This window comes from Silene latifolia, chromosome 4, assembly GCF_048544455.1.
Source record: "Silene latifolia isolate original U9 population chromosome 4, ASM4854445v1, whole genome shotgun sequence".
In the NCBI taxonomy this organism is placed as follows: domain Eukaryota; kingdom Viridiplantae; phylum Streptophyta; class Magnoliopsida; order Caryophyllales; family Caryophyllaceae; genus Silene; species Silene latifolia.
The window spans coordinates 1,883,187-1,896,885 of record NC_133529.1 but is presented as its reverse complement, the minus strand read 5'-3'; the positions used below and the strand labels follow the sequence as shown (position 1 = coordinate 1,896,885).

Here is a 13,699-nt window from a genome sequence, read left to right as displayed (position 1 = left end):
CACTTTCATGGTAGGGTGGTCCTGGTAAGGCACCTTGGTATGAGGGGGTGTTACAATTACTCCTATGACTTTTGACGTCTTTTTCTTTTGTTATCGTCTATTACACAAACACTTCATCATCTAATTCTTAAATCCATATTTTATTTAATAAACTAACATTTAATACCTAAATAACAAAACACAAATAGCATGACATGCTCAATTACTCATCTGGTTACTCTTAGGAGTAACGGCGTTATGAAAAAAAAGTAAACACAAGGGTATTATATGTACAAACTTAAAATTAGGGGTATTATGTGTAATCTAACAAAATCCGAGGGTAACATGAAAAATTTCCGCTATAATATTAACCATTTTATCAATCTTTCTCCCACCTAAAAAAATGTTGCAACTTTAAAAATTAAACATTTAATTCAAGATTATGCTTAAAGTCTCTTATATACTAAGTATACTTTAAGAGATTTAATATATTTGGGATGATTTCTAAGTTCCAAGGATAAATCCTATTTATAATCATGGGATCACCCCACCTATGATAATCTTATGGTGTGGGACAATTCAACTATTTATAGGTAGTATATATTTATCACACCTACAATATTTTTCAATGTGAGATGAATAACATATTTAAAAATACACCATATTTTTTGAACCTAATTCGACATCCAACCCGATTTAATAATAACCAAATACATCTATTAATATTCATACGTTTTTTTTTGTTTTTTTATCATAATTAAAATATGTGCAAATGATATGAACCTATACTCTAATGATAGAATTTTTTTTAACACAATTTTAATTATATTATTTAAACGTAGTATATTTACCACACCTACATTATTTTTTTAACACAATTCTAATTATATCATTTAAACGTAGTATATTTACCACGCCTACATTATTTTTCTATGTGAGACATATAAAATCTATAGGTAGAAAATATAATGATATAAACTTTTAAGAACTCTCCAAGACAATACTTAAGAGACTCAAAAGATTTTGGGTTGATGCATAAGTTCCAAATATGCTTCCTATTTATAATTATAAAATCACCCACCTTATACTAATCTTTCAATGTGGAACAATTCTACTATTTATATGTAGTATGTTCACCACACCTACTTATTTTCCAATGTGGGAGAAAACATATTAAAAAGTACACAATTTGACATACTACGAAGTACACCGTCTTTAATATGTGCAAATAATATGAAATTTATACTCTAATGATAGCATTTTTTACCACAAAGCTAATTATATTATTTTCATAATTTTTTTAACGATATTTTTTTTGACAAATGAAATGTAAAAGTTTGATATAAAATTGGAAATATCACTTGAATATAATTTAGGAAATATACATATTATAATAATTAAAAGATTTTACACTTTATTTTTTACATCAAAAATTATACTTTCCTAAATTTATTTTTGATGATGTGGACGCTCTCAGATCGCTCGAAAAAACTCTCTTTTATATATTTATAGATAATCGCTTTTATAAATATCTACGTGATTAATATTTGTATGGTATTGTTGTAACTAAGGTTTGCCGTTAATACAAACTCTTATAAGAACTTTCTAAGATAATATTTAAGCGATTCAAAAGATTTTGGGTTGATAACCCTAAGTTTCAAATATGACTCCTATTTATAATCATGTGATACCTCACCTCATGATAATCTTCTAATGTGGGACAATTCAACTATTTATATGTAGTATATTTATCACACCTACATTATTTTTCAATGTGGGACAAACAATATACTTAGAAATACACCATCTTTTTTGCACCTAATTCGACATCTAACCCAGTTTAATAATAATAATAAGTAAAACTATACTATTTATTAATATTCGTATAGTACATTTTTTTTAACTTCTTATCATAATTAAAATATGTGCAAATAATATGATACTATATTCTAATGTTAGCATTTATTTGCCACGAATCTAATTATATAATTTTTTTTTAAAAAAAAAAATTATGTTACTTTTTTGCTAAATGAGATGTATAAGTTTTTATATAAAAATTATAAATATCACTTGGACATAATATAAAAAATATATATATCATACCGTGGAGATAATGATATAAACTCTTAAGAGCTCTCCAAGACAATGCTTAAGAGACTCAGAAAGTTTTGGGTTGGTATTTAGGTTCTAAGGATGCTTTCTATTTATAATCATATGATGACCCACTTTATGCTAAACTTTCGATGTGGGACAATTCTATAATTTATACGTATTATAAACACCACAGTAACATTGTTTTTCAATGTGGGACATATAACATATTAAGAAGTACATCATCTTTAATATGTGCAAATCATATGAAATCTATACTCTAATGAAAGCATTTTTTACCGCGAATCTAATTATATTATTTTCATAATTTTTATAACGATATTTTTTTGCAAAATCAAATGTCAAAGTTTTTATATAAAAATTAGAAACTTCTCATGAATATATAATAGGAAATATAAATATTATAATAATTAAAATATTCTTCACTTTATTTTTTATGTGGAAAATATTATTTATGAAACTTTCCTAATTTAATTTTTGATGATGTGGACCCTCTAGAATCGCTCGAAAAAACTCTTATATATATATATATATATATATATATATATATATATATATATATATATATATATATATATATATATATATATATATATATATATATATATATATATATATATATATAGGGATCGGTGAAACGAACAGAACACTCGGTGCAAACGGTGAGAACGAGGACTAATTAATATCTTATATACTAAATTCCCGTACTGTAAAGACAAACCTCACAAAGCTTAATATGAAATGAACGGCTGGGTAATATTTTCAATTAAACCATCAATTTAATCCACCAACTCCTGCTTCCTTTGTTTCATTGCAACACGCCAACACCATTGTTAATTAGGACAATTTGATTCAATTGTCTATACGCTATTCAATTTTAAATCACCATTGTTAACAATTAATATCAGCCATAAATCTACACCATTATCATCTCCTTCTTGGATGCATTAAGCTTTCTCTGTCACCGACGGTCAGTGCTACTGCTTCCCCATTACCATCCTCTATTTACCTGACAACATCGGAGCAGACGCCAAGTCGCCGGCAACAACTGCCTCATCTCCTCCCCGGCCCTTTGTTGGTTGTCTTTCTATTTCAATGATTCTACACCAATTTTTTATGTATCTAGCCACTGATTCAATGTATCTTCACATGGATACATAAAATTAATTACTAGGTACGTTAAAATGTGTTTGAGATACATCAATATAGAAACCAGATACACTAATTTCGTGTAATTCAAATTGGTTTTGCTGTGAATTTTATAGCTCAAAGTGACAATGGTTGGAAGGAGAAAGCAAAGGTGATATTGAAGGGGAGATCTCCGTCCATGGTCTGATGCCGCTTCTGAGGGTCCGATGACGATGGTGATGATGTCGGTGAAAGTTAATGTGTCTGGCGACGATCTTGCCGGAGCTCCGGCGGCTGGCACGTTGAGTTAGGGACTGCGAGAAATTAAAGAGGATGCAGTGTGGTATTGGGAGTTACTCGTCGTATTGGGAAACACGTGATATTGGGAGTTAGTCTAATGAGTTTAATTTATGGTCAAATCTCAGCCTTTTATTTACTCTTATCTAAGGGATGAAGGTCGTTCTCACCGTTTGCACCGAGTGTTCGTTGTCACCCGATCCTAAATCTATATATATATATATATATATATATATAGGCAAGTTCTAATGAGTCCACCAAAAATGGTGAGTCCACTAAGTCCTAATCCTAACCATTGATCTCTAAAATTGATGGTTGAGATTTTAAAAATTTAAGATGAAAACTTTAATGTTTTAAAAATGAAACTTTAATGTATGAGTGTAACTTTATTTCTTTAAAATTATAACTTTAATATTTAAGGTCATTTTATATATAAAAATTAAAATTTATGTTACCATTTTTTATTTTAAATTTATAAAATTGATTTTTGAGTATAATTTTATTGTTTTATGAATTAAACTTTAATGCTAAAAATTTAAACTTTAATTTTTTTAAACAATTTTTAATATAAAAAATTGAAATTATTTAATTTTACTGATTTATAAAAATAACTTTAATGTTTTACGAGTAAAACTTTAATACTAAAAATTGAAACTTTAATTTTTTTAGCCAATTTTTTATATAGAAATTTAAATTTATTTAATTTTACAGATTTATAAATGTAACTTTAATGTTTTACGAGTGAAACTTTAATGCTAATAATTGAAACTTTAATTTATTTAGTCAATTTTTTATATAAAAATTTGAATTTATTTAATTTTACAGATTTATAAATGTAACTTTAATGTTTTACGAGTAAAACTTTAATGCTAAAAAGTTGAAACTTTAATATTTTTAAACAATTTCTAATTTTAAATTCTTTAAAAATATTCTAATTTTATGAATAAAACTTTAATGTTTTACACTGGCAACTTTAGTCATAGTTTTTAAAACTTTATTTGTTTTTAAGATTATAACTTTATAATAATTTGAATTTATGAAATTTAAGTCCTTAATAAATATAATAGTCCCATATCAGCGTAACTTTTAGTCCATAGGAGCGCAACTTTAGTCCATAAAAACGTAACTTTAGTCCATATAAATGAAACTTTAATGATATACGAATTAAACTTTACTGGTACACGATTGAAACTTTAATACTTGTGAGACGAAACTTTAATGCTTGTGAGACGAAACTTTAATGCGAGTCATTTTATATATAAGCAATAACGAGGACCACCAACGTCTATCACGACTACCACGTGACCCATCACCAACAGCCACCCTAACCACCACATAAACACCGCCACAGTTCCACCACCAACAGCCGACAACAGCAACCACTTAAAATATAGAAAAAAAACGACAACCATCCATCCAACCCCCACCCACGGCCACCACCACGGTTCACCACCAACAACCCATATAAAAAAAGACCACACCAAAACCGCCAACAACCACCACGACCAAAAACTACTCCGCCACACTTGCCCCGCGGCGGATCTGGGAAAAAAAGATATACAACAACCACCACACGCACGACAGCCCACCACCACGACCAACCCAAAAAAAAAAGCAAAACAAAAAAAATATCCCACAATAACAACCAACAATTACTTTCTCAGATTTAAAAAAAAGAAGAAAGGAGAATGGAGGTGGCGGCGTTGGAGAAGAGGGAGAAACAGAAACAACAACCAACAACACCACCCCACAACCAACAATCAAAACTGAAAAAAAAAAAGAAAAGAAGGTGGCGTGGTGGTGGTGCCGAGGGAGGCAAAAGAGAAGAGGAGGAAGGCGGCACGGGTGGTGGGAGGCGTGGTGGCTGCGGCCGAGAGGAGAAAGAGGAGCAAAGGGCGGTGGCGGCAGGAGGAGCAGAGGGCGGGTTTGTTTGGGAGGCGGGACGGAGAGAGAAAGGAGGAAGAGAGGGAAAGGGAGGAAGAGAGAGAAGCAGTAGGAAGGGAAATGAAATGGATTAGGGTTTGGTTGTTTTATATAGGGTTTTTATTTTCAGATTCAATCTCACCCTTAATTTTGTTATAATCTAATGGCTTAGATTAGGACTCATGGACTCACCTAAGGAAGGTGGACTCATTAGAACCTAATTCTATATATATATATATATATATATATATATATATATATATATATATATATATATATATATATATATATATATATATATATATATATATATATATATATATATATATATACTAGATTTAATGCCCGGGCGATTCCCGGGCCAACTTGTAATAACCTATGATTATGATGTAATAATACTCTAATTAAGGCTCTGTTCTTTTGCACTTAATTTTGCTAAACCGGACATATAGAAGCTGACCTGAATTTATAAGAACTTACGTTCTCTGAATCAAACAGGGGCTGAATTGAACTTATAGCTTAACTTTTAAAAAAATGGATACAAATTGAGCTAACATTTTTGAACTGAATTAATAGAAGTTGAACTAAACTTGTAGGAGATTAACTTTTCTGAACAGAACTTATAGAAGCTTAACTTCTCTCAACCGAACTAAACTTATTATAATGTAAGAATATCTCAGATGCATGAGCCATTGGTAATATTATGTATCAGGTAAAAGTTGCATTATAGAAAACCAGTACTAATTTTAACTCTCTTTCTTGAAAAAGACTTATTCCAAACTCAAACCCCATATTAATTCAACCACGTATCCTAATACATTTTATCGAGAGAGAAATGAACAATTAAGGTTAGTTTTTGCGCAATATAAATTTAGGGTTTTTCCTACATGGTACCAATTGACGTGACCCTTAGTGCCAACTGTGTCTTTTGATTTTATTGATGTAAAAACTCTTAAATTTACCCTCATCTCATTTGCAATATCTCATATACATTATAGTCCGTATTTGTTACCCTATATAACTTTTAAGTAGAAAATGTACACGCGATTTTAAGTTGTCGTTTTAGAATGGAGTATATTCCAACTTCTATATTACACTCCCTAATCCCTATGTAGTACTCCATATGTAATAGTACTTGTATGAAACTCAATTATAACGTGTGATATGAGTTTTTTAAAGGAATACAATATCTTTTTTTTTATCCTTGTCAAATACATTTAATAAATTTCATGGTGAATTTTGTATTTTTAATTGTGTTTTAAAATATTTGAAGTAATTCGGTAAAAAATGACTCTCTTGTATCAATTGAAACAGTTTCACATAATAAAGTTGTACTCATAGTATGATATAATGGCGCATACATGAAACTAAACATTCTAATTAATTTGTCTCACAATATTATAACAGGGCTCTTATTAAAAACACTAATCTTTATAAGAGACGGTGTGGCGATTAGCTAATCTTGACCCCACCTCTCACAAGTGGAAGAGTGTATGATAATGAGATTTACATCATATTAACGTTAGCTTGTTGACTATATGTAGTGCTCCACTCTCGCGTATATTTCCTTTGTCCCAGTTTACGAAGACACTCGACACTCGTCTATTACCTCCGATCGAGATTAAGCATATGGGTATGATAAGAATTGTTTTGTCAACAAAACTTTTGGTAATAACCAATACATGCGACTTTGAGCTATATATACGCATGTAACTAACCTTAACTAACCTGGATCATAACACAATCTCACATAATTTATGATTTATCGATGTATAGTATTTAGCTTCGAGTAGACTCTCGTGGTAGGCTGGTAGCATGCCCTTATAATTCATATTCATATTAATTATAATAATTTGGTGGAGACAAAAACATAATCTATTATTTTTTAGTTTATTTATTGGTTGTCTCTCATTAATCTACCGAAAGACGGTCTCGTAGAAGAACTGTGTATATATACACCTAGTAGTGGAAGAGCTTTAATACGAAGTACAACTCTAAGTAGTATCCAGCATAACCATCAAAGAGATAGTAAGACTTAGCCTTAGGGTTAATTCCGGTACAAATAATAACAACAATGATCAAACCGTAAATACCCAACACTGTGAACACTCCCGCCATAACAACGGGTACAATCGACTTCATCATCAGCTTCGGCCTTATCACTCCCATTGACGCCACCCCTACTCCACTCTTCGCTGTCCCGTACGCCGCTCCCATACCTACACACATTCAGATTAATCATTACTGTACCTAATCAATCAAAAGTTTCAATTTCTATTACTTTCGTGTAGAGGCGAGAATATGGAGCGAAAGTGATCAAACGTAAAGGAATGACCAGCAATAATACGTCTACCGCAACCCAGAGATAGAGACAGGACGATGAATGAGAGAGCTAGGAGATAACAATTACTCCATATATGCATGGTATCAATCAATGTATATGTAGCAGAGTGCTATACAGTTTTATATATAGCTTGTTGCTAATAGGGTTTATGTGGTTTTAACCGATATTCAGAGATATATCAAGGAATATAACATTTTTTTGCAAAAAAAAAAAAGGAATATAACATCTTGGATTTATGTCCCTAAAAAAAGATTTGGATTTATACTAATATTAAAGTAAAAAAAAAATACGGAATATTATTAATGAATTATAGAGTGCATAACAATACTTCAAAGATGGACTCTTTAATTTAGCTCGAAAGTTTTTCATAGAATGGACTTTCTAATATGAGAGTTTTTCATAAATTTTTTTTAATGAGAGCACTTGATGAGACTACCGCCGAGAGGCAAGTAGAGTGCTTACTCTACATACATTGTAGATCCACCCTTGATGCGGAAGTCATATAATCGAACAAAATTATAGATTATACATAGAGTTAATGATAATAAGATTTACATCACATTGAAACAAATAATTGGGTCAAAAGATCAAACTCATAAAAAAAATCATACTATAAACCCAATACTTATGCACGTCTATACAAATCAAACACGTTAATCACTTATCATTTACAAATTTCTCTTTTTTTAAGAAAGGCCATCCAGTCCTTCTCAATGAATTATCTTCGCGCACTAAAAGAGACTGAACAAACCTTTAATTTGGTTTGATATTTGGTGCATGTTTATTTATCTTCTTTACATATAATCCTCCATCAAGCGTACGATTTCCATGCATTGTCATTAGTGGCTTCCTATAAAAACAATGGAAAGATGATTAGCAAGGATCATGTTAGGAATCATGCTCATGAATATCGAATGCTATAAAAACAACAAATGTAATAATAATAATAATGATAACAATAACAAAGAAAAAAAACAACAATAATAATAATGACTATATGCATGCGGAATTTGGGACGGGAACAATATAAGAAAGGCTAAAAAAAGTAAATCTTAAGTTTTGAGTAAATTAATTGAACTCCCGTTGTATATATAGGCTAACAAATATATTATTATTATGTTTGTCTCTCAAATCAAATACTCTATCTGATTGCTAGTCAAATACTCTATCTAATTGGGCAGAAAAGATAGATCTTTATCTAAATTAATATATGTTTATTACTATAATAAATAGCTTTAGTATTTCGTAAAAGTTGGAGACTCTGTAATCGCTCGGAAAAAGCTTCCTTTATTAATATAGATAGATATAGACTAGATTTAATGCCCGTGCGATGCACGGGCCTAGATTTAATATCGTCTTATTTAAGCTTTATTTAACGTTGACAATAAATTATATCGTGAGAAAAAAAAATTCAAGATGATTATTTTACAATTTTTTTTTATTAGAATCATGATTTAATCTAAAAGAATTAATGTTTATGGTTGAGCCGGATCCTATCCTCAGATTTTGATTTGTATGCTGGTAGTTTTTCTTAAATAGTCATGTTTAGGCATATATGGAGACTTTTTTACATTTATTTTCATAATTGTGACCTCTCTTGTTCTCAAATCTAACTTTGCTACTGATCGTAGTTATACTCAGCTCGCCTCTCTTACTCAATCCTCATATATCTTAAAACGTTCGAGCATTTTGATCAAAAACATAAAACCCAGTCAAATTACGTGCATCAACCTAATATTAAGTTTTATCTGTAAAAGAACTAATGTGCCCTTCATTAAACTTGACCCGTATCTTCTTTTTTATCCATTATTTTCCTTCAGTGTTAATATTAGTGTGCCTTCAATCATTTTCATGCGACAAAATCTGGTGGTGATGTGCTTCATGAGAACTCTAATAGAGCCCTAAGTTGTATTTTACAATTCTTCTGTTGGCCAAAACTTCAACTCGCTGCGCCGAAATAGTCCCCTAGTTTAGTTAGATTAGATTTAGTCTAAAATATGTGACAAATCTCTAATAAAGCACTAAGTTGTATATTCTACTATTTTATAATTGTCTCAAAACTTCATCTTATTAACTATAGTTAACACCACCATGTTATTTCTATTGTTAATTATAATTATCGTATGATAATGTTGTGTTAGAACATAATTATTTTATGTTTAGATATTTATTACTTTTCATGTCGTTTGATATTGAAGAGAGAAGGAAGTGTCTTGAAAAGTACATATATAAAAAATAGAGGGAATATTCTCTATTGTCGAACTCTCTCTCTCTCTATATATATGACTTGAAAATTAGTCTAATATTTTCGTCGATGTCGATCGTATTATTCCTTAGATATGTGTCATCGTCACCTTGTGTTATACCGTAGAAAACAGTGTTTAGAGCATGTGTACTTACTCTTACGGGGATTATTGGAATATGCATGTTTGCATGATGTACTACAATAAAAAAGGAATAATAGCAAAATACGATAAAACTTATGTATTGTTGAAAATCAATCTTAATAGAAGTTATAAACTTTTATCGAAATATAGCTTAAGGAGAAAATAAATAACTGATTAGCACACCATGATTAGTTACATATTTTCCCTACTAATATATCTCCATCTTCTAACGGCTCTCTTGACATCGATATATATTCCAATCATGACTCAGACTTCTCAGATGTTAATCTTCTCCCCCTTCACAGATTATCCATGGTTTCATCAGGTTACTGCAAGACTATCGTATCTATGCGGCATCGGTTTGCGCTAATAGTTATCAGGTGCATCATAATCATAGTGAAAGATGGCTCTCACCTCCAGAAAGCTTTATTAAGATCAATGGAGATGCAATAATTTTTAACGGAGCCATATTCAAAATTAGCTAACCTTAAGTTTAGTAAATTAAGTTGGGATCGACCGCCATGAGTGTATAATAATCTTGTGACAAATTCTAATTCCTGAAAAATAAAATAAAAGTATACATAATAAAGAAATGCATTCAAATAACAGAAATTGCACAACAATAATGTACGATCAAGAATAACAGGGAGAAAATAATACAGTATAATAACGAAAATATCTCGCTAATAAAGGAATTGAAATACGAAAGAAAATAATAGAAAAAACGTACCATAATTGTGTTTAGGAAGGAGCATTTATATACACACAAATAGTTGTCCTATGTACATAGGATTGTATGATGTAGTGGTTTCTTTTAGGTAGAGTTTTACATATCCAATGTTGTACTGTAGTTTGCTTAGAGTTATACCCCAAAACGAAAACATTATCTCTTATTTCAATTATTTATCTATTACTTATTTAACAATTAAAGTGGTTTGTAAGTATTGGACTTTCTGTAATCGCTCGAAAAAAGCTTCCTTTATTAATATAGATAGATAGATAGATATAGACTATACCATCTGATGTACTACATCAGTAGTACATCAGATATATAATCCAATTACTGCTACTGCTCGGTACGGAGATTATTTAGCTTGGAAAATTATAAACTTCCAAGATTTATTCAACACAGATTAATTATACCGCTCGTATTATTCGACTTGAACCCGTTCTTCAAATCTAACCGGAAACCCGCCATGCATCTTCGCGATGGTTTCAGGGACGTAAACTGGGTCGACCCCGTCTCCTATAACGGGGACCACCCTAAACCTGCTTAAAACAGCAGAAACAACACTCTTCATTTGCAAGAAACCCATGTCCTTGCCTAAACAAATCCGGGGCCCTGCAAGAAACACCGGGTACGTGCACGCATCTCGAGCAACAAAGCTTTGTTTCGTATCCCCGGTCGTGTTATCTTTCTCTTCTCTCAACCATCGCTCTGGCTTAAACTCGGGCCAATCTTTGCCCCATATCTTCTCCGACCGGCCCATAGCGTGGATAAAACATCCAACGAACATACCTTTCTTCACTTTCGTTCCGTCAGGTAAAACGTCGTCTGTTGCCGCTAGTTTTATGTCGACTGCCCCTGGTGGGTACAATCTCATCGCCTCACAAAGCGCAGCGTGAGTGTACGTCATTCCCTTTAATTCCTCGACAACAGAAGAATAATTGGTCGAGTTATTAGTCCCGTGTTTTTTTACTTTCTTAATCTCCTTTACGATTTCTTCATCGACATGTTTGTTGCGATGGACGAGCCAAAAGAACCATGTTAAAGCAGCCGATGATGTATCCATGCCACCGAGGATGAACGCGATACACATGTCGATGGTCAACTTCTCATCAAATCGATCATCATTGACAACTCTTGATAAAAAATTCATCTTCTCCTGATTTACTGTTTCCGGATTTTCTTTCATCGATTTTATCATGGTTTTGATGAATTCCCGAAGTATTCGAATTGATTCTTTAAGCTTTTTCTCGGAACCAATGTTAAGGAATCTACAAACTTTCCATATGATTGGGAAAATCGCGTGAAACCTCTCGTGGGATAGCATTAGCGAGTCAGCAAAAGCCGTCACAAGTTTAGCATCCGGCAAAGAGGGTGTCACGTATCCCGGGTTATACCCAAATGCTACGGTGGAAACGTTGTCGAATGCATATCTCCTAAGTAAGTCTTGAAGATCAATGACTTTGTTCTCCTTGGCAGCATCCGATAGAAATGGAATCAATCTCTCTGAAATCTCGGTATTAACGACTTTTTCAACGTAATTTTGTAACGCTTTGTGGGTGAATTCCAAGCCAGCAATTTGTCTTTGAGTCTTCCAAACGTCTCCATCTCCGGTGAACATGCTATCTCCGAAGAGGTCTCCAAAGACGGTTTTGTAATAAGCACCCTTCTCGTATTTGTGAAATTGAGTCTTAAAAACATGTTCTACCGTGGCCGGATCACCGGTGTAAACACTAGGCATTCCAAAGGGTGGGTGCACGACAATAGTCGAGGTTGGTGAAGTTGATATAATCTTCGAAAGCCATTCGAAGATTTCCTCTTGCGTTAACCCAGCGAAGGCTAACAAATGACCAATTATCGGGTATGGTTTAGGCAACTTATTAAGATTAGTAATCTTCGACTTGGTCGTTGTTGGTTTCGAGATCTTGGCGACGAAAATTATAAGAGATGTAAGAAAAATTAACAACAATGAAATTAGCAACATGTGCTTACTGCTTAGCTCAAACATTGCTTCTTGTTACTAAATCTTAGCAATACCATATGAATATATTTATACTACAGTAATATGTACGGTGGAACATACATTTATTAAGGTGGAAACATTAATTGACTATTACACAGTGATTAAGTATATGCTTAATTCTTAACCATTAAAAAGGTTCATTAAAGTGATTAAGAATTTACAACATAAAAACTCCAAAAAATTCTATAATTTCATACATGTATCATCAATTAATAAATACACACTTCCCTCAAAAAAAAAAAAAAAAAAAAAAATACACACATATATTACTTAGGCCCTGTTCTTTTGGACTTAATTTCAGTTCTAATAAGTTCGATTCGATTCGATTCGATTCACTCCATTGATTCGATTCGATTCGACTCAATTGATTTAGTTCGATTTATTTCAACATTACTATTATTTTTCTTATTGATATCATTATTATTATTTTTATATTAATGTATTTACTATTGTTATTATTATTATTATTATTATTATTATATTATTTTTATATTTATTATATTACTATTATATTTATTAGTAATTAATTCGTATCGTTTATATTATTATATTTATATTTAATACATTTATTATTATTATTATTATTATTATTATTATTATTATTATTATTATTATATTATATTTATTATTTTAGGGTGGTGCTCATTCATTGACGAGTTTTACTCATTCATGGACGTAAATGCCAATAATACCCCTTTTATTTTAATGATTTTATTTTAATACCCTTTTTCGTCTCTCTCTTCTTCATTTACTTTTTACTCTCTCTAACTACAAACCAT

General features: G+C 31.3%; 1 protein-coding gene across 1 annotated transcript; it reads right to left on the bottom strand.

The window, feature by feature from the left end:
* Window positions 1-11,321: 11,321 nt before the first annotated feature.
* LOC141653889 (cytochrome P450 94A2-like) lies at window positions 11,322-12,905 on the bottom strand. Its single transcript, XM_074461756.1, has one exon. It carries the CDS (start codon window positions 12,903-12,905, stop codon window positions 11,322-11,324), a length of 1,584 nt encoding a protein of 527 aa, XP_074317857.1.
* Window positions 12,906-13,699: the final 794 nt, after the last annotated feature.

Coding starts and splice junctions, on each gene's coding strand:
- LOC141653889 (XM_074461756.1), bottom strand. CDS start 12,905: ATGTTTGAGCTAAGCAGTAAGCACATGTTGCTAATTTCATTGTTGTTA.